The sequence below is a fragment of the Schistocerca piceifrons genome, chromosome X (assembly GCF_021461385.2).
Source record: "Schistocerca piceifrons isolate TAMUIC-IGC-003096 chromosome X, iqSchPice1.1, whole genome shotgun sequence".
NCBI classification, from domain to species: domain Eukaryota; kingdom Metazoa; phylum Arthropoda; class Insecta; order Orthoptera; family Acrididae; genus Schistocerca; species Schistocerca piceifrons.
Window position 1 is genome coordinate 123,962,453 of NC_060149.1, and position 22,465 is coordinate 123,984,917.

The 22,465-nt window shown below is 44.1% G+C and overlaps 1 protein-coding gene and 1 non-coding gene across 2 annotated transcripts; both read right to left on the bottom strand.

Moving 5' to 3' along the window:
* Positions 1-12,953: 12,953 nt before the first annotated feature.
* LOC124722934 (ras-related protein Rab-10-like) lies at positions 12,954-13,567 on the bottom strand. Its single transcript, XM_047248094.1, has one exon. It carries the CDS (start codon positions 13,557-13,559, stop codon positions 12,954-12,956), a length of 606 nt encoding a protein of 201 aa, XP_047104050.1. The 5' UTR covers positions 13,560-13,567.
* A 305-nt stretch (positions 13,568-13,872) lies between these two features.
* On the bottom strand, positions 13,873-13,960 carry LOC124723945. The gene has a single exon (XR_007006592.1). It is a non-coding gene; the product is annotated as a U6atac minor spliceosomal RNA (small nuclear RNA).
* Positions 13,961-22,465: the final 8,505 nt, after the last annotated feature.

The window sequence follows — 22,465 nt, forward strand, 5'->3', positions numbered from 1 at the left end:
AACATCAATACTTTGTGCCGTTTCAGAGTTTGAATTTATTTGAGTATTCGCTAACACGTATCTTTGATGTTGTATTTTGAATGGTTCTCCAGCCAAAAATGGTTCAAATGGCTCTGAGCACTATGGGACTTAACATCTGATGTCATTAGTCCGCTAGAACTTAGAACTCCTTAAACCTAACTAACCTAAGGACATCACACATATCCATGCCCGAGGCCGGATTCGAACCTGTGACCGTAGCGGTCGCGCGGTTCCAGACTGAAGCGCCAAGAACAGCTTGGCCACACCGGCCGGCTGGTTCTCCAGTCAGTTGGCAGTTAATGGTTAGAGTGCTGACACCTAAGTTTTCAGATTATCTGCGTATCTAGTTATGCTCGCTACTGATGCGATATATACACGGTGTTACAAAAAGGTGCGGCCAAACTTTCAGGAAACATTCCTCACACACAAAGAAAGAAAAGATGTTATGTGGACATGTGTCCGGAAAGGCTTACTTTCCATGTTAGAGCTCATTTTATTACTTCTCTTCAAATCACATTAATCACGGAATAGAAACACACAGCAACAGAACGTACCAGTGTGACTTCAAACACTTTGTTACAGCAAATGTTCAAAATTTCCTCCGTTAGCGAGGATACATTGCATCCACCCTCCGTCGCATGGAATCCCTGATGCGCTGATGCAGCCCTGGAGAATGGCGTATTGTATCACAGCCGTCCACAAAACGAGCACGAAGAGTCTCTACATTTGGTACCGGGGTTGCGTAGACAAGAGCTTTCAAATGCCCCCATAAATGAAAGTCAAGAGGGTTGAGGTCAGGAGAGCGTGGAGGCCATGGAACTGGTCCGCCTCTACCAATCCATCGGTCACCGAATCTGTTGTTGAGAAGCGTACGAACACTTCGACTGAAATGTGCAGGAGCTCCATCGTGCATGAACCACATGTTGTGTCATCCTTGTAAACGCACATGTTCTAGCAGCACAGGTAGTGTATCCCGTATGAAATAATCATGATGACGTGCTCCATTGAGCGTAGGTGGAAGAACATGGGGCCCAATCAAGACATCACCAACAATGCCTGCCCAAACGTTCACAGAAAATCTGTGTTGATGACGTGATTGCACAATTGCGTGCGGATTCTCGTCAGCCCACACGTGTTGATTGTGAAAATTTACAATTTGATCACGTTGGAATGAAGCCTCATCCGTAAAGAGAACATTTGCACTGAAATGAGGATTGACACATTGTTGGATAAACCATTCGCAGAAGTGTACCCGTGGAGGCCAATCAGCTGCTGATAGTGCCTGCAAAAGCTGTACATGGTACGGAAACAACTGGTTCTCCCGTAGCACTCTCCATACAGTGACGTGGTCAACGTTACCTTGTACAGCAGCAACTTCTCTGACGCTGACATTAGGGTTATCGTCAACTGCACGAAGAATTGCCTCGTCCATTTCAGGTGTCCTCGTCGTTCTAGTCGCGAGTCATAGGCTGGAATGTTCCGTGCTCCCTAAGACGCCGATCAATTGCTTCGAACGTCTTCCTGTCGGGACACCTTCGTTCTGGAAATCTGTCTCGATACAAACGTACCGCGCCACGGCTATTGCCCCGTGCTAATGCATACATCAAATGGGCATCTGCCAACTCCGCATTTGTAAACATTGCACTGACCGCAAAACCACGTTCGTGATGAACACTAACCTGTTCATGCTACGTACTGACGTGCTTGATGCTAGTACTGTAGAGCAATGAGTCGCATGTCAACACAAGCACCGAAGTCAACATTACCTTCCTTCAATTGGGTCAACTGGCAGTGAATCGAGGAAGTACAGTACATACTGACGAAACTAAAATGAGCTCTAACATGGAAATTAAGCGTTTCCGGACACATGTCCACATAACATCTTTCCTTTATTTGTGTGTGAAAGTTTGGCCGTACCTTTTAGTAACACCCTGTATATGGATAGTATCAACCTGTTCTCCATCAACCACAACCTGAAGATGGTACATTGAAGGGCCGAAACTGGTTGCAACAAAATAAATGAAATCATAAGGACGGCTGTAGACATTTTATTTTCTCACAGATACTATTTGCGTCAGTTGTTCTCATGGCGTAGAGGATACCGCACAAGACTGCGTATGCAACAGCCTAATTGGCTAACTTCAAATGGTTCAAAATGGCTCTGAGCACTACGGGACTTGACATCTATGGTCATTAGTCCCCTAGAACTTAGAACTACTTAAACCTAACTAACCTAAGGACATCACACAACACCCAGTCATCACGAGCCAGAGAAAATCCCTGACCCCGCCGGGAATCGGCTAACTTCAATGCTAATTAACTCGGAAACAGTTCCATGTATCTGACATATTTCTTAATAATTATATCTCAGTATAGCCTACCCTGCAACACCATTACAAGCTTTTCAGACTGATTATGAGCATCCTGTATGCCAACATTGTCAATGTAACTGACTTCACGAGCTCCGAGAGAAGTATATACATTAAATTTACTTATTTATTTATTTTTTTACCATGGGACCAGACTGCTGAGGTCATCGGTTCCTAGACTTCTACACTACTTAAACTAACTTAACGCTAAGGACAACACCCACACCCATGCCCGATGGAGGACTCCAACCTCCGATGGGGGAAGCCGCGCGAAACATTACAAGGCGCCTAAGATCGCGCGGCTACCCCGCCCGGCTATTGAATTTTCACACCCCACCAATGTACTGACACTTCGCTAATGATTTCAGTCACGCTCTGTTCTGAAATTCCAAGGTATCACTAGCTATCTGTTGCATAAACAGCTTCTTAACAATTGTATCGAATATGCGGCTACTGAAATTCGTTTTTTCGTCGCGATACGTGATTCGATTTATTCAGTTAATGGTAAGGTTCTCTCGTCCGTTTCTTGCTTCCAATTTGGATGTGATATCGGCAGGTATATTTTAAAGTATATTCCCCTTCGATACTGCTCTGTAAAAAGATATATACACTCTAAGGCAAAAATTAAAGATACACCACTAAAGAATTATCCAAATGTGATGAACGTGTAGAGAAAAGTAAATGATCAGAAAAATTGGACGATTTATTCAAGAGAAAGAGCTTCAAAAATCGAGCAAGTTAATAACGGGTTGGCGCATCGCTGGCCCTTATGCAAGCCGTTATTCGGCTTGGTTTTCATTGTAGACTGAAATTTTTACCCTACAGCGGAGTGCCCGCGAAAGGCAAAGGTCCCGAGTTCGAGTCTGGCTCCGGCACACAGTTTTAATCTGCCTGGATGTTTGGTTTTCATCCATAGAGTTGCTGGACGTATACCTGAGGGATATAGTTCCAAATTCTGTCCAGTTGGCGCTTCATATCGTCAAAATCCCGAGATGGTTGGAGAGCCCTGCCGATAACGCACCAAAAGTTCTCAGTTTCGGAGAGATTCTGAGACCTTGCTGACTAAGGCAGGGTTTTGTTAGTACAAAGACAAACAGTAGGAACTCTCGCCGTCTGAGGGTGGGAATCACCTTGCTGAAATGTAAGCCCAGGGTGGCTTGCCATGAAGGGCAACCAAACGGGGCGTAAAATATCGTCGATGTACCTCTGTGTTGTAAGGGTGCAGTCGCCCGGCCGGTTAGCCGAGTGGTCTAACGCACGGCTTTCCGGAGTAGGAAGGAGCGCCTGGTCTCCGACACGAATCCGCCCGACGGCCTTGTGTCGAGGTCCGGTGAGCCGGCCAGTCCGTGGATGGTTTTTAGGTGGTTTTCCATCTGTCTCGACGAATGCGCGCTGGTTCCCCTTATTCCGCCTCGGCTACACTGTGTCCGTGATTGCTGCGCTAACAAGTTCTCCACGTACGCGTACACCACCATTACTCCCCCACGCAAAGATAGGGGTTACACTCGTCTGGTGTGAGACGCTCCCTGGGGGGGGGGGGGGGGGGGTCCACCAGGGGCCGAACCACACAATAACCCTGGGTTCGGTGTGGGGCGGCGGAGGGGTGAAGTGGACTGCGGTAGTCGTCGTGGGGTAGTGGACCACCGCGGCTGCAGCAGGGACGGAGCCTCTCCGTCGTTTCTAGGTCTCCGGTTAACATACATACAAGCGTGCCGTGGATGAACACCAAAGGGGCCTGCTATGAAACGAAATGGCACCCCAGATCATTACCCCAGCCTGTCGCGCCACATGACGGGTGACAGTCATGTTGGTATTCCACCGCTCTCCGGGGCATTTCCAGATACCCTTCGTCAGGCAACGAGAGAAGCGAGACCCATCACTGAAGACAGTTCTACTCCAGCCAATGAGACTCCAGAGTTTCTACTGCATGTCTTCGTACTTGCAACCCATACTTTAGCCAACAAGATCTCCGGATCTCTCCCCAATTGAGAACGCTTGGAGCATTGTGGGCAGGTCTCTCCAACTATTGCGGGATTTTGAAGATGTAACGCCGCCCGGGTTGGCCGAGCGGTTCTAGGCGCTACAGTCTGGAAACGCGCAACCGCTACGGTCGCAGGTTCAAATCGTGCCTCGGGCATGGATGTGTGTGTTGTCCTTCGGTTAGTTAGGTTTAAGTAGTTCTAAGTTCTAGGGGACTGATGACCTCAGACGTTAAGTCCCATAGTGCTCAGAGCATTTGAACCATTTTTTGAAGATCTAACGCGACAACTGAACAGAATTAGGAACCCCTGAGCAGGACGTCCAACAGATCTATCAATTAATGTCAAATCGAATAACTGCTTGCATGAGGACCACAGGTGGGCCAACGCATTATTGACTTGCTCCATTTTTGAAGCACTTTCTCTTGAATAAATAATGCAATTTTTCTGAAATTGTAATCATCTGTTTCTCTGTGTGTCTCTACATGTACGTCACATCTAGCGATTTCCGTCCACTTCATATAATTTCTTCGTGGTGCCTTTCTCTCTCTCTCTCTCTCTCTCTCTCTCTCTCTCTCTCTCCCTCTTTTTTTCTTTTTTTTTAGTTTATGTTACATACTGTAAACGGCAAACTACGAAACAGAAGGAAAAAATGGCTCTGAGCACTATGGGACTAAACATCTGTGGTCATCAGTCCCCTAGAACTTAGAACTACTTAAACCTAACTAACCCAAGGACATCAAACACATCCATGCCCGAGGCAGGATTCGAACCTGCGACCGTAGCAGTCGCGCGGTAAACAGAAGACAACGACGTTCTTCTGAGCTGCCTACTATAGGCACACTAGGATGTATTAATTCTCTAACGACATCGCAGTTACTGGTATTTCAAAGCATTAATTCCATTGTAAAATTACCCCTGACGAAACGAATATTATGTTGTTGCTACTATCATTGTTGAAATCCCGCTTAGGATAACTGTCTAAGAAACCATGTACTCGAAATTCGCTTCTTAATCTTTTTGCAGTTTGAAGAAAACTGCGATCATGACGGTGACACACTCTTTGGACTCTCGAACGTCGCTTGGCATGTTCCACTGTGCAGTTTGAGAGCGGGCGATCAATTTGGCCGCCCTGGCGCCGTCGTTATCTGGTCTTTCCACGCGAGCGATGAGCATCAGTTTGGCCGCCGCCGCGGCTGCTGATTGCTGCAGTAGCGCTCCGCTCAACTTGCCGAACGCTTTCTCCCAGCCTGCCGGTCCTGCTTCCTTATCTCCACCTCTAACGTCCTCACTGCAGGCGATCGAGCTACACATCACTACTCTCTTACTCGGCTTGTACCACTCTATAGCCCTTTTCACATTTCAATCTCTTGTGCGACATTTTTTCTACCATTAGATTTTATTGTTATTAGAAATAACACTTTCTCGCAGCGTAACAAAAACTGGACAAAAATTTCGAAGCCATAACCGAAGCCATAACTCGCTCGTAAGTATGAGTGCTTTTTCAAAAGTAATGCCCCGAATTTTTTACGTGAAAATTCTTTTTAAATAAACTAAACATATTAAGTGCGGTAGGACGTCAAACGGGCCGACTTGGAGCAGGAGAGGCACCACAGGACATTTTGATTTCCACTGTCTATACTTTTACAAGAAAATTCATAAAACTTTGTCAGCATGACGAGGAAGGATTCAGGATTCACACTCGTAGCAGCGGAACTTCAAAAACATAACAAAATTAATTTTTTTACATGTGAAATTTCATCATTTTTTCACTTACTATTGGCTGCATTTGTTGCTATAGGTACAGTTTTCTTCATAAGTAAGAGAGAGTGTTCGATGAATTTTGCACAGCATACAAATCATACTTACAGGTGTCTGAAACTCTAGAATCTATTTAATTTACGAAAAAATAAATGAGCTGTTACGTTTTAAACTTTATATTTAGAAAAAAATCAAATTTTGTAGTTAATTATCTCAATTTTTACCACAGTTTTTAATAGATTTGGAAAATTCTAGAGTTTCATTCACCTGGAAGTATGGTTTGCATGCTATGCAAAATTCATCAAAGAATCTCTCTTACTTGTGAGGAAAAATGTACCTATAGCACCGAGCGAGGTTGCGCAGTGGTTAGCACACTGGACTCGCATTCGGGAGGACGACGGTTCAATCCCGCGTCCGGCCATCCTGATTTAGGTTTTCCGTGGTTTCCCTAAATCGCTCCAGGCAAATTCCGGGATGGTTCCTTTGAAAGGGCACGGCCGACCTCCTTTCCCGTCGATCCCTAAACCGATGAGACCGGTGACGTCGCAGTTTGGTCTCTTCCCTCAAAACAACCCAACCCCCAACCTATAGCAATAAATGCAGCCAACAGTAAGTGAAAAAATGATGAAATTTCATACCTAAAAAAAATATTTTGCTATGTTTTTGCACTTCCACTGCTATGAGCGTAAATCCTGAATCCTTCCTGGTCATGCTGCCAAAGTTTTATGAATTTATATGTAACAGTATAGACATAGAAAATAAAATGTCCTATGTTGCCTCTCCTGCTCCAAGTCGGCCCGTTTGACGTCCTACCCCCCTTAACATTCTACAAGTTTATTCTTCATTTCTACATATTTATTTCTCATTATAGTCATCCTGCCGACAAAAACATTTCTCCCAACGGGGGCCAGTTTGTTGATACCGTCACTGTAGACTGTTTGACTTTGTTGACGGAGCCACAACTTTACTCCTGCTTGTACCGCTTCATCTCCATCAACGTGAAGTCCTCAGATGTGTTCTTTCACTTATGGGAACAGGTGAAAATCGGATGGAACGAAGTCGGGACAGTATGGAGTATGACTGTTGACAACGAATGCAAGTCATCAGAGTGTTGCAAACGCTGCAGCGCTCGGTGTGGCCTGGCATTGTCATGCTGAAGGAGAGTGTGTTACATGTGTGGACGAACTCTTCGAACTGGAAACTTGATTACAGCATGCTGTTCCTCACGGACCGACGTATTTACGTCACACACTACCACGTTACAATTCCGAGACTTATAGCGGCAGAGAGCTGCATATACAGGGTGGTCCATTGATAGTGACCGGGCCAAATATCTCACGAAATAAGAATCAAACGAAAAAACTACAAAGAACGAAACTCGTCTAGCTTGAAGGGAGAAACCAGATGGCCCTATGGTTGGCCCGCTAGGTAGCGCTTCCATAGTTCAAACGGATATCAACTGCGTTTTTTAAAATAGGAACTCCCATTTTTTATTACATGTTCGTGTAGTACGTAAAGAAATATGAATGTTTTAGTTGGACCACTTTTTTCGCTTTGTGATAGTGGGCGCTGTAATAGTCACAAACGTATAAGTACGTGGTATCACGTAACATTCCGCCAGTGCGGACGGTTTACCAATTGCGGAAAAGGGCGATATCGTGTTGATGTATGGCTATTGTAATCAAAATGCCCAACGGGCGAGTGCTATGTATGCTGCTCAGTATCCTGGACGACATCATCCGAGTGTCCGGACCGTTCGCCGGATAGTTACGTTATTTAAGGAAACAGGAAGTGTTCAGCCACATGTGAAACGTCAACCACGACCTGCAACAAACGATGATGCCCAAGTAGGTGTTTTAGCTGCTGTCGCGGCTAATCCACACATCAGTAGCCGACAAATTGCGTAAGAATCGGGAATCTCGAAAACGTCGGTGTTGAGAATGCTACATCGCATCGACATCGATTGCACCCGTACCATATTTCTATACACCAGGAATTGCATGGCGACGACTTTGAACGTCGTGTACAGTTCTGCCACCGTGCACAAGAGAAATTACGGAACGATGACAGATTTTTTGCACGCGTTCTATTTAGTGACGAAGCGACATTCACCAACAGCGGTAACGTAAAGCGGCATAATATGCACTATTGGGCAATGGAAAATACACGATGGCTGCGACAAGTGGAACATCAGTGACCTTGGCGGGTTAATGTATGGTGCGGCATTATGGGAGGAAGGATAATTGGCCCCCATTTTATCGATCGCAATCTAAATGGTACAATATATGCTGATTTCCTACGTAATGTTCTACCGATGTTACTACAAGATGTTTCACTGCACGACAGAATAGCGATGTACTTCTAACATGACGTATGTCCGGCACATAGCTCGCGTGCGGTTGAAGCGGTACTGACTACCATATTTCGAGACAGGTGGATTGGTCGTCGAAGCACCATACCATGGCCCGCACTTTCACCGGATCTAACGTCCCCGGATTTCTTTCTGTGGGGATGTTTGCTATCGTGATCCACCGACAACGCATGACAACATGCGTCAGCGCATTGTCAATGTATGTGCAAACATTACGGAAGACGAACTACTCGCTGTTGAGAGGAATGTCGTTACACGTATTGCCAAATGCATTGAGGTTGACGGACATCATTTTGAGCATTTATTGCATTAATGTGATATTTACAGGTAATCACGCTGTAACAGCATGCGTTCTCAGAAATGATAAGTTCACAAAGGTACATGTATCACACTGGAACGACCGAAATGAAATATTCAACCGTACCTACGTTCTGTATTTTAATTTAGGAAACCTACCTCTTACCAACTGTTCGACTAAAATTGTGAGACATATGTTTGTGAATATTACAGCGCCATCTATCACAAAGGGAAAAAAGTAGTCAACTAAAACATTCACATTTCTTTACGCACTACACTAATACGTAATAAAATATGGGGGTTCCTATTTAAAAAACGCCGTTTATATCCGTTTGACCTATGGCAGCGCCATCTAGCGGGCCAACCATAGCGCCATCTGGTTTTCCCCTTCAAACTAGACGAGCTTCGTTCTTTGTAGTTTTTTCCTTTGATGCTTATTTCGTGAGATATTTGGCCCGGTCACTATCCGTGGAGCCACACTGTACTCGGCTGACTTCACAGCGGCACCATTTCAGCGTCTTGTGGTGTCGGTCGACCCCGCAGCATTCTGTCTTTCTTTTTTAAGATCACTGGGTAAGAAAGCTTTCGATGTTTTCGACAACACTTTAGTTCATTAAGTTTCAGCTACTTTACTTTCTTCACTCAAAAATATTGCATTTGGAAAACATATACGCATTCTACAGGAGAAGACATTGTAGCAATGAAAGGAAGTGATCTCTGGTTCGAATTTCGGTGATAGTATAGCTGCCAGCACAATGTTATGGTCAAAAACGGAGCCGAAATAATATTTTCTTCTTTAACTGAAAAATCTGTATACGTTCGTTTGAAAACAGAGAAGTTAGTGTAATTAAGACAAGGTATTCCAAGTGTTGAAATGGAAATGAGCGTTTTGCTTTATCGGCCGGGAGACCCCTCGCGGGGCAGGTCCGGCGCCTTGGTGCAGGTCTTATTACATTCGACGCCACATTGGGCGACCTGCGCACCGGATGCGGATGAAATGATGATGAAGACAACACAACACCCAGTCCCTGAGCGGAGAAAATCTCCGACCCAGCCGGGAATCGAACCCGGGCCCCTTTTTCTGAAGTAAAGGTTTTAATAATGTAAAGAATGTTTATTTACAAAATATTGTAATAAATTTGTTGCTTTATCTTAAACTTATACACCTTCTTTCTCTGAGCCATGTAACTCAACTCCATTGAAGGAAACATAGCAAAATATTACTTCTTGTATGTGTCTCAGTAACATTACTTATTTTGTAGTGATCAAAACTATGAAGCCCACAGAACAATTAACAAAAATTCAATGGCAAAGTTTGCAGTAACTGCTGGTCTTACATTCCCACTTTCCTTATTCCAATTTAATATTACATAATATGCATCTGGAACGTTAGCTGTTGACCACTGACTGAACATAAGAATATTCTACACTGGCTTATTAAGTAATGAAATAGTAATTCATCTTCTAGTACGGCTGGAACATGAATATTTCAGACAATAACATACAATCTTCCAGTGTTCTCACTTCCATAAAAGCCTTTCTATTACTGCAATCACATCAGGCCTTTCATACACAGCTGAAATTTTTTTCTACCTTAGGGTTGCATTGAAAAGAGGCTGGCTATGGCTGAAGGCATATTTTGATATTCAGTGATATTGCTGGTGACACTTGTTTTACTGGGTTGATTACAAATTTGATAGTTTGTGTTATTACTTTTAACAATCAATTCAGATTTTCTGTACTGGGGGGAAGAGCACATTCAAAGTTCATATGAAAAATTTAATTTACAAGTTTCAGTAATAAGGCTTCCACTTTCTTTCTTTCCTGCAACATGTCTTACAGTTATCTCACTATATTCATAAAATTTTTCATGAAAATTCACAGTATACACTTAATTTCTGTTCTACCCAGTATCTACATCAGTTAACGTCAGTTATCTATAATTACTTATCTCCCAATTTTCTATTGACACAAAGCAAAGTTACATGCGCTCACATTTTATTTTTTGTAGATAGGAATTTCACGAAATCTCGTCTGGCACTGTCTTCATTCTCCATTTACATTTTTAACCTTCGCTGCTCCTCTCCTCTTAAAAAACCTCTCTGTGATCACAAACCTGCAATTTATTTTCTGTCTTTACAAGTTGTTTCTGACAATGTTCTACTTTAAAAAGTTTTTTCCGTATGAAGAGCATAGATCTGCTTTGGAAACAAAAGCAGCAACATTCTCTTAAGAATGCAAGTAATATTCCAAATACCTTGCCTATTCCAACCGACAGTTTTTTTAAAGAAAGTAATCCTTGTCAATTCATGCCAAAAATGATACCCAACACAGACAGCAATTACAAATCACAACTTTTGAATCTTAAAAATAAAACAAGAATTTACAATATGCTTATGATGTAGATGAAAATTTTGATAATTTGTTGTTGCTTTATAATGAATCTAACCACTATATCAGACATATAATGATTACACATTTATAGGAACCAGCTGGTTACTTTCTGTTTACTAGTAACCCAAGAGTATATAATATGCAAAATTGGTACCATGTAAAACTTTTGAAAATAATATTTTTTTTTATCTGGGTGATCCTGTAACATAGACTGGTACTGTCTTATTCACAGTGAAACATCATGTAAAACCAGCAGCACCCTTGTCAGTCAATCATGCATACGCTGCAAATAGTTTTCTAGTGAATAATTTCAAAACATCAAACATTTACTAGCATAAGCTTTAAGCTTACAGTAATGTACTCATGTGGCTTCAAAAAGTGAATATGATAATTTTTTTTCCATTTTGAGATGTGCAAATCAAAGTATGCCATGAAATTGCTCTCACAAGCCGTAGTACTGGAAATGCTCACAGTGCTGCTGACAATTTTTCATGTATGAATTACTTCTTCACCATGTGTTTTAAAACTATTATACCACATTCCTGTATCTGTCAACTCGAGAAATAACTCAAAACCAAATTAATTTATTGATTCTGAATATAATGCAAACAAATCACTTACAGAATAAGTAAACAGTAAGAGATCACAATCAAAATGCCAGCAGATCAACATAACCATAAAATTTTATGAATACACTATCAGTGACCAACGATTTGGTGGTTCATGAACTGCCAGTTGCACTGTTAACTATCAGATTTGTATTTATCTAATGTGCTAATGGCAATCTTCAGTTTCCAAGTTAATTTCTGAATAAGCAGGCATGAAAATACCATTTTATGTAAAAGATTATTAACTCTGATGATCACACAACGATAAATGGTATCAGCACACACAAAAAATATGTTCACATAAAGGAGCATATACTTTGTCCATAAAACCATACTCCTAGTGTCACTTCACCTTCTATAGTACACTTCACTTACACCCCGCAAGTCAGTCGTTCAGGGGATTTATGAGAAACTTATTTTCTAGCACCATGGTGTTTCGGTTCCTTTTCTTGGTTCTTTATAAAATCTAAACAGAGACTGTGTTGTTCATGAGAATTATGCAACAAGTTCAACTGGACTCTACAAAATGCCAGGAACTTGTAGCAATCAAACTCTTAATGACAAGTTTGATTTACTGTATTACAGCAGAATCTCACAAGAGGCTACAACAAATCACAGAGAACTTCAAACTTTATATGAAATGTCTTATAAAACTAGAAAAGCTTGCCATACATCAAATAAAAAAAAATAAGTCTGAAAAAGAGAAGAGCACTCTAGAAAATAGGTAAAAAATACATTCACTACAAATTGTTCAGGTTTTATTTTTCTTACATTACTTATAAATGAAGTTACACAACACTCAAACCACACAGTGTCTCTGTGTTATTGAAAATGTGTTTACAGAGATGCACTGAAGAATAATTAAAAAAACACACACACACACTCCCCAAGTAATTAGTAACCAATGTTTGCGACATCTGAACACTTCAACATACTCCCGCACAGCTCCATGCTTCACATTTATCAGTTTCATTCCCCCACTTACATTTCAAAATCGTTCCCACAAGTGAAAGGTAGGTTTATTTTGAATTGTAAGAGAGTTTTAAATCCCATTTTTATTCTTTGGCAATACATCACAGCTTGTAGTACAGCAAATCAAACTGCTCTACATCCCTGGTAGCATAAGAGTTTTTGTTTTGTTTTTAAGCTACACCTAGCAGCATCTGTTGGAGCCTCTTTCTCCCCGTCTGTCTGGAACTATCACTCTGTCCGATGACTCCGCTGGATCTCTACCAGCAGTTTTATCAAGAATGGCCTCTGCTAATTCATTAAATGCCCGTTCCATATTTATGTTTGCTTTTGCTGATGTTTCCATAAACCTGATTCCATGCTCTCGTGCAATTGCTTCGCCACGCTCTCTGCTTACTACTCGTTTGTCCTCCATATCACTCTTATTACCCAGAATCATTTTCTCCACGTCTTCATTCGCATGTTCATCAATATTTCGAAGCCACTTCACTATATTCTCAAAACTCTTCTCGTTTGTTATATCATAAACTAGCATTATTCCCATTGCACCTCGATAATATGATGTCGTTATGGTGTGGAATTTCTCCTGTCCTGCTGTGTCCCATATCTGCAATTTGATCTTATTTCCTCTCAGCTCAACAGTCTTAATTTTGAAGTCAATACCTATAGTGGATATGAATGTTATTGTGAAGGCATCGTCCGAAAACCTAAATAGGATGCACGTTTTCCCAACACCTGAGTCACCTATCAACAATAACTTAAATAACAGATCATAAGTTTTCTTCGCCATTTTACGTAGTTCTCGGGCCCCTTAGGATGGCAGTCCGTGACGCTGACCATTCAGCCATCTTCTTTTTTCTTTTTTTTTCATTTTGTTCGGTATAGTTCGTTGCGTTTAGTCCGGGCGGACGTCACAAGACATCCGTTCAAGTTGATCGTTGATTCCTTGACTCAGGGTTTTATTACTATTATTATTATTATTATTATTATTATTATTTTTATTATTTTTGTTATTTTTATTATTTTTATTATTATTATTATTATTATTACAGAGAGCACGCAGCCCTCTGACCGAACACGCTGAGCTACCGTGCCGGCAGATATAAGAAAATGGGTCAGCGGTGCCTCAACCTTATGCGTGTTCCATCCTTGTCTAGGGGAGTGCTAACCGTCTCTCCATTCGTACAACACGGAATCGAACCCGGGCCCCTTAGGACGGCAGTCCGTCACCCTGACCATTCAGCAATCGGGGCGGACACTCCAAGTGTTGAAATTTACGCAACTACCATTATAATGAGCAAAGACAATGGTAAGCATAAAGCGTACACGCATGAAATGTATTTGCGGTTGTGAATATGAACAATCATCAGCTGTATAAAGGAATGCCGGCAGCTGTGGCCGAGCGTTTCTAGACACTTCCGTCCGGAACCGGGTTGCAGCTGCTGCTGCTACGCTGGCAGGTTCGAATCCTGCCTCGGGCATGGATGTGTGTGATGTCCTTAGGTTAGTTAGGTTTAAGTAGTTCTAAGTCTAGGGGACTGATGACCTCAGATGTTGAGTCTCATGGTGCTTCCAGCCATTTGAACCTCTTTTCTTCTTTTTTTTTTTTTTTTTTTTAACGGAGCAACGATAGTGAAAATTTGTTCTGGACCGTGAGTCGAACCCAGATTTCCCGCTTATCGCGAACTGTCGCCTTACCAGTACGCTATCCGAACACGACGCACGGCTGGACACAAACTTCCATATGTCGTGAACCATGTGTCTACAATCTCCATTCGTACATTCACTATGTTTATTGCGTACAGCGGAGTCATTTTAGTTGAAAATCTCTTGCCTGATGTCGGTATATAAATACGATATTGCAGAGGCGTTGTTGTTCAGAAGTACGATGTAATCTTCCCTCGGACATTCGGACATGCATGCATGCCCAAAGGAACAGGCACTGCGGCGACTAAAGGCGTTATGAAGTAATAAAATGTATTCGTAGTTGCGATTACGGATAACCATAGTATGTATAATGGAATGACGACAATAAAAATTTGTGCCAGACCGATACTCGAACGCAAATTTCCCCTTATCGTGCAATTTTATTTGAAAGTCAATACACGCACTGCAATATCGTATTTATTCGTCGACACCGAGCAAACAACTTTCAATTGAAATATCTCCCCTCTACGAGAATATACATAATGAATGTACGAGTGTATGTTGTAGATACATGGCTGACGACGCATGGAAGTTTGGGCCTGGCCATGAGTCGTGCTAGGATATCCCAATGGTAAGACGGCCGTGGGAAATCCGTGTTCAAGTCCCGGTCTGGCACAAAATTTCATTGTCGTCATTCCATTATACACGAGGCCCACGAGAAAGACAGGCCGCGGCGCGTACGTCACGAAGGTAGGCCTGAGCTCAGCAGACAAAATGAGTTTCTAAACTTGTTAACTCGCAGCTGGGCGTGTATGTACTAACGAGAACTGCATCTTCTACAAGAATCTGCTATTATGAAGTCTTACTGCTTGCTATTCGTACAACAAAATTTAAGAACAATTCTCGACATAAACAGTATAACGGCTTGTTTGTCGCATTTAGTCTGTTCTGTGTAACTATCCTCATTTAATACAAACTGTAGTGCCCTATGCAGCTGATAATCATTTCGGCATGATTTTTATTTTATTGTACCCCAGTACAGCCGTAACAAATAATTAGTAGGCCTATGTGCTTTGTATCATTGAAGGACTAATAGCAGTGACATTCCATAATAATGTAATCCAGAATAAGATGCAATTCTCGTTTGTACATACACACCCAGTTACGAGTTAACAGGTGTAGAAACGCAGTTTTTCTGCTGCGTTGAGCGACCAAGCTCGGCCTACCTTCGTGACAGGCCACGGCCTGTCTTTCTCGTAGGCCTCGATTATACAGCTGATGCTTGTCTACATTCGAAACTACGAGTACATTTCACGTATTTCGTAATGGCTGTAGACACCACAGTGCCTGTTCCTTCGGATATGCATCGTGCTGCTGAATAACACAGGCACTGTAATATCGTGTATTATAAAGTGTACGACTGTTACAGTGGTAACTTGCGTATCATTACAGAAAAATGCACACACGGGGAAGTACAGCCTGAGACATGTGACATACAACTACGTCTTTTTTTAATCTGCTTGATTTTTAGTAAATATAACACTATCGAGTAACCTTTCCATCCTCGCAGGGCAAATGTATACAATAACATGTGTGATATATTTTACGGTGAATCGGAAAGACAACACATACTTGAGATGGAAGCAATATGAACAAGTTCTAATTAACTTTCTATAATAATTTGTACCGTGCATCTACATATAGACGGTCCGACCAAAAAGTTCAGAGACTGATTTCATTCCTGACGTCAATGCCATAGCTACGCTGGCAGCTTGAACTAATAATTGCAAATAGCAGATGTGCATTCGACCAGTTAGTTATGAGCTGCGCTTGTTAAGCAGTGGACGAGAACATAATCAGCATCTACGTAATGGTAAACAGAACATCACAGCACAGTGACACAACAACTACTGTCAGCAGACTAGGTGTAATGCTAATATTTTTAGCACGGATTCTCACTGAGTCATAAAAAATTAAGAAAGTAAATAAAAAACAACGGAACGGAACTGTACGAGTACATTCTATCGAGCCGTTGTAGCAACTCCCCGACCGATACCTTCAACGTAAAGAGCTTCATCAAAAATTAAAGAAAACTGCGCTGGGTGCATAAGCGTGCAGCTAAACTCCTCTGGCAAGCTCCTTTCATGTTTCAAAGAGGAAGGAAAGCGCGACTGCTAGTACAAAAGCAGAGTGGCCAATTAAAGCTGACATTGTTCATCGATACCACGCTGCGGCATTTTCTCTTGCAAACAACCGTGTCCCACTCTCAGCCTTTAAAGTCGGCTTGCACTGTTATCTGTACACAGCTGTCCAAGGAGACCTTTCTGTTTCATTCTTTCTGTCAGAAGGGCATCTACGGAAAATGTTTGGAATTATTTTATTGCTATTCTGACAGCAGCAAAAATTGTGGTAACCAAATGAAGCCTGATGACACGGATGCCTTAGAAGAGAAATACACGGACAACCATTACCCGTAGACAAAAATAAAAGAACAGCAGATATGAAGTACAGCAACAACGAGAAGTGCGACTCAGCCACTATGTTCGCCTGCGACAAAAAACCAAATTTCGGGAACCATTTCTCGATGTCATGTTAAGGCCTAAAGCGATTTTGCTAGACCGGTCAGATATCGGTTTTCCAGTCTCCAGTTGCTTTACATAATTGGCATCTGGAAACCGCCTCCCCATTTCTAATTTATTCAGCACAACGGCTCCTTCACTTCAGTTAAATATTAAAGGTAGACACCTTCATGCCCAGTGTAATACCGGGTAGTCACAGAGGTCGAATGTGGGCTGTAATTACCGTACGGTGCCAAAACTTGGAATATACACTCCTGGAAATGGAAAAAAGAACACATTGACACCGGTGTGTCAGACCCACCATACTTGCTCCGGACACTGCGAGAGGGCTGTACAAGCAATGATCACACGCACGGCACAGCGGACACACCAGGAACCGCGGTGTTGGCCGTCGAATGGCGCTAGCTGCGCAGCATTTGTGCACCGCCGCCGTCAGTGTCAGCCAGTTTGCCGTGGCATACGGACCTCCATCGCAGTCTTTAACACTGGTAGCATGCCGCGACAGCGTGGACGTGAACCGTATGTGCAATTGACGGACTTTGAGCGAGGGTATATAGTGGGCATGCGGGAGGCCGGGTGGACGTACCGCCGAATTGCTCAACACGTGGGGCGTGAGGTCTCCACAGTACATCGATGTTGTCGCCAGTGGTCGGCGGAAGGTGCACGTGCCCGTCGACCTGGGACCGGACCGCAGCGACGCACGGATGCACGCCAAGACCGTAGGATCCTACGCAGTGCCGTAGGGGACCGCACTGCCACTTCCCAGCAAATTAGGGACACTGTTGCTCCTGGGGTATCGGCGAGGACCATTCGCAACCGTCTCCATGAAGCTGGGCTACGGTCCCGCACACCGTTAGGCCGTCTTCCGCTCACGCCCCAACATCGTGCAGCCTGCCTCCAGTGGTGCCGCGACAGGCGTGAATGGAGGGACGAATGGAGACGTGTCGTCTTCAGCGATGAGAGTCGCTTCTGCCTTGGTGCCAATGATGGTCGTATGCGTGTTTGGCGCCGTGCAGGTGAGCGCCACAATCAGGACTGCATACGACCGAGGCACACAGGGCCAACACCCGGCATCATGGTGTGGGGAGCGATCTCCTACACTGGCCGTACACCACTGGTGATCGTCGAGGGGACACTGAATAGTGCACGGTACATCCAAACCGTCATCGAACCCATCGTTCTACCATTCCTAGACCGGCAAGGGAACTTGCTGTTCCAACAGGACAATGCACGTCCGCATGTATCCCGTGCCACCCAACGTGCTCTAGAAGGTGTAAGTCAACTACCCTGGCCAGCAAGATCTCCGGATCTGTCCCCCATTGAGCATGTTTGGGACTGGATGAAGCGTCGTCTCACGCGGTCTGCACGTCCAGCACGAACGCTGGTCCAACTGAGGCGCCAGGTGGAAATGGCATGGCAAGCCGTTCCACAGGACTACATCCAGCATCTCTACGATCGTCTCCATGGGAGAATAGCAGCCTGCATTGCTGCGAAAGGTGGATATACACTGTACTAGTGCCGACATTGTGCATGCTCTGTTGCCTGTGTCTATGTGCCTGTGGTTCTGTCAGTGTGATCATGTGATGTATCTGACCCCAGGAATGTGTCAATAAAGTTTCCCCTTCCTGGGACAATGAATTCACGGTGTTCTTATTTCAATTTCCAGGAGTGTATTATAGTGCGTTAATGCGAAACCGATTTACCTGGAAAAAATTTAGTTTAAGTTTTGGCCATCTTGTGCAGATCTGGCGCTGTGAATCCAGGGAAGACGTATAGGAATGTTTTCATATGCAATGGATTATGTACGGGATGTGGGCAAAAAAGGTCAAACAAATGAGAAAGGCGTAATGTTGATTTCATTATTAACTGCCGCTTACCCAGTTTGTTCAATATGAGACCAGAAAAGTCGATGAGATCCTGTACAATGCCAGGTTTGCACCTGGTGGCCAAAACTGGAACTATTTTTTTTTTTCAACGGAAATCCGTTTCGCCTTAACGTATTAAAATATCTACTAAGTTTCACTGCTATACGGTAATTGCATCCCACACTGAACCTACAGAAGAAGCTGCACTTTAATTATATGGTTCAAATGGCTCTGAGCACTATGGGACTTAACTTCTGAGCTCATCAGTCCCCTAGAGCTTAGAACTACTTAAACTTAACTAACCTAAGGACATCACACACATAAATTCCCGAGCCAGGATTCGAACCTGCGACCGTAGCAGTCGCGCGGTTCCGGACTGAAGCACCTAGAACCGCTCGGCCACCGCGGCCGGCGATAAATCTAATGCGGATAGGGAAGGAGTCGGCCCTTGACTAAATTGCCGTCCTTATGAAACTATCTCAGCATTCCAATATGCACCTGTTGTGGTGGAATCCATGAAAATCTAAGGACGGCGGGCCGGAGTTTTGAATTGCGTGTCTAACTTAAACGAGTATGTGGTCGTATCAGCTACGTCTCTTCTGTCGGTGGCTGTGCTGTTACGGCACAGAATAGTAAGGGGTTTAAAATTAGAAACTTTTAATAAAAATTATTCACCTTGCTACAAGCAAAGTGCGGTCGTGTCAGAGGCAGAGACAGAACCGGGAAATAAGCGGTATTGCGCGAGTGGGTCAAGCCTCAGCATGTTACAACACCGCTCCGAGAGAGAGAGAGAGAATAGCATGGGACAGAAAACCAACGGAGACGTGACACGCATAATGGTCAGCTCGTAAGAGATGCATAGGCAGAATAAGGAGGACACATGTGGTCATTACGAATAGAGCATCACGTCATAGCTTCACGTTAGCTCCCTGTAAATACTCGAGCTCTCCTGCTCAGTACTCGAGCCCTACAGTTCTCATGGAATTAATCATTGAGATCGATGGCGTTAACAGTAATAGCACTCGAATCCATGATTACGATACTGTAAATTTGGAAATTTGTGGTACTGTCTTATGGGACCAAACTGCTGAGGTCATCGGTCCCTAAGCCTACACACTACTTAAACTAACTTATGCTATGGACAACACACACACCCATGCCCGAGGAGGACTCGAACCTCCGACGGGGGCAGCCGCCCGGACCGTGGCAAGACTGTAGTGAATCTATGTCCTAGATACTCCAGAACAGTCTACGAACGAGTCAAAGACGTACCTGAGATGACTGTCTTCGTCTAATGAACTTCATACTATTCGCCGCCTGCCATTGGTGGTGGGGACCATCCGACAACACCACATAGCGAATTGCTGACAGCACCGCAATTCAGCGCTGAAACCAGCAGCAGGACCTCGTGGTGTCCAAATTCCTGTTCAACAACTAGGCGCCTCCGGGTGCTGAAACCTACGAATGAGATCGACCGACCGCACGACTTCTGACAACACCGTATAGCGAATGGGTCATGAAGTGTCAACATTGAATTCGAAGTGGGATCGAGCACACTCCAGCGGATAGTACGAGACCATTCGTGGTGGGTCATAGCCGCGCAGGCAGCGCGCCACGGCGCTAGGTCACTCACTCTTCGCCTAGGCCTGCAGACAAGGTGCTGACACGGCAGCCGCCAGCGGGAATCCAACACCAAATGAATGAGTCATCCGCCACAAGCCTGTGTGGAAAGACTACTGTAAACATCGTCAATAAATGACTGAACTCTGACAACACACTTCACGGTTATTGTATTGTATGTTGACCGGGGACCTAGAAACGACGGAGAGGCTCCGTCCCCGCCGCAGCCGCAGTGATCCACAACCCCACGACGACTATCGCAGTCCACTTCACCCCTCCGCCGCCCCACACCGAACCCAGGGTTATTGTGCGGTTCTACCCCCGTTGGACCCCCAGGGAACGTCCCACACCAGACGAGTGTAACCCCTATGTTTCCGTGGTAGAGTAATGGTGGTGTACGTGTACGTGGAGAACTTGTTTGCGCAGCAATCGCCGACGTAGTGCAAGAGAGGCAGAATAAGGGGAACCAGCCCACATTCGCCGAGGCAGATGGAAAACCGCCTAAAAACCATCCACAGACTGGCCGGTTCACCGGACCTCGACACAAATCCGTCGGGCGGATTCGTGCCGGGGACCAGGCGCTCCTTCCCGCCCGGAAAGCCGTGCGTTAGACCGCATGGCCAACCGGGCGGGCCACTTCACGGGTACCCAACTGCTATCCTGGCTTCATGCAGAAGTGTCTCCGCTCTGCTCCTCTGCAGTTCCAACGAAAAAACTCGAAGGTTTCGTCACTCAACGGGTTCGCTTTCTAACAATTAGTTTTCTTGAAAGAGCGATGTTTCGAAATGTCCTTGCCGTGGTTCACGACCCTCCCCCATTGCTTATTACCTCAACTATGTATAACGAAGCTCTATAGCTGTCCACTGACCCGCGAGACAAGTACAGAAAATTAAAATCCTGACACAACTGATTATTGCACTCACATCGAAAATTCCAAGCCCTAGCCATCGGACAGGAAACATACAAAGCTATCAAACGACATCTGATCTCCAACTGGCTCTTTGCAACGTTCTCAGCAGTCTCAACATAGAAAGCAATCTCAGGGAAATAGTTCAACTACGTGAACGTAAGAAATCCACAAAAAATGAAATAGTCCAGATACCGATCAGCTCCCTGATCTGATGACAAATCTTCCGCCGAATAACAATTCTAACAATATCTAAATCAGTTTACATACGATTGTGAGAGAAAAAGCTGTCGGTGAACTATCTCTGCTGCAAAGCTTTCTCCGTAATCCGCACGAGCTTGCGCTAAAAGGATGAATTCCATCTACTGAACTTCCAATAACTCAGCCTCCAGGACCTACAGAATCAAGCTTCTTTCCTCTAAGAAAATCTACTATTACCTCCACGATTCCCGTGAGTTCACAGAAAATCCCTGGATGTCACATATTCAGATGACTTGGCCCTCAGAGATGTAACTACCAGTTACACTGGTGTGCAAAACTTAGGGACGAAAGCAACTTTCAGGTGCTGTGTCAGTGCCAAGTGCTCTACGTTACTAGAAACGTGCACAGAAGAACTGCTACGGTACTATCTAGTCGTTCTACTATAGTGGTGTAGGGAAACAACAAAAAACTTAAATCTGGAAATACGTTAACGACTCGAATTCCTTTCTCCTGAATTCCAGTCCAAAAACCCACTAAGGTATAAATGTTTTACACGAACATTTTTTTCTTGTAAATTACGCAATGCAAAGAAATAAAAAGAGGAAGAAATAAGACATTTGGCCACAACCTGAGTTCAAGACGCTAAAGGTGTGCGACATACCTGGGAGCAATAAGCCAGGGCTCTTAATGGCTCTGAGCACTATGGGACTCAACTTCTGAGGTCATTAGTCCCCTAGAACTTAGAACTACTTAAACCTAACTAACCTAAGGACATCACACACATCCATGCCCGAGGCAGGATTCGAACCTGCAACCTTAGCGGTCTCGCGGTTCCAGACTGCAGCGCCTAGAACCGCACGGCCACTTCGGCCGGCCG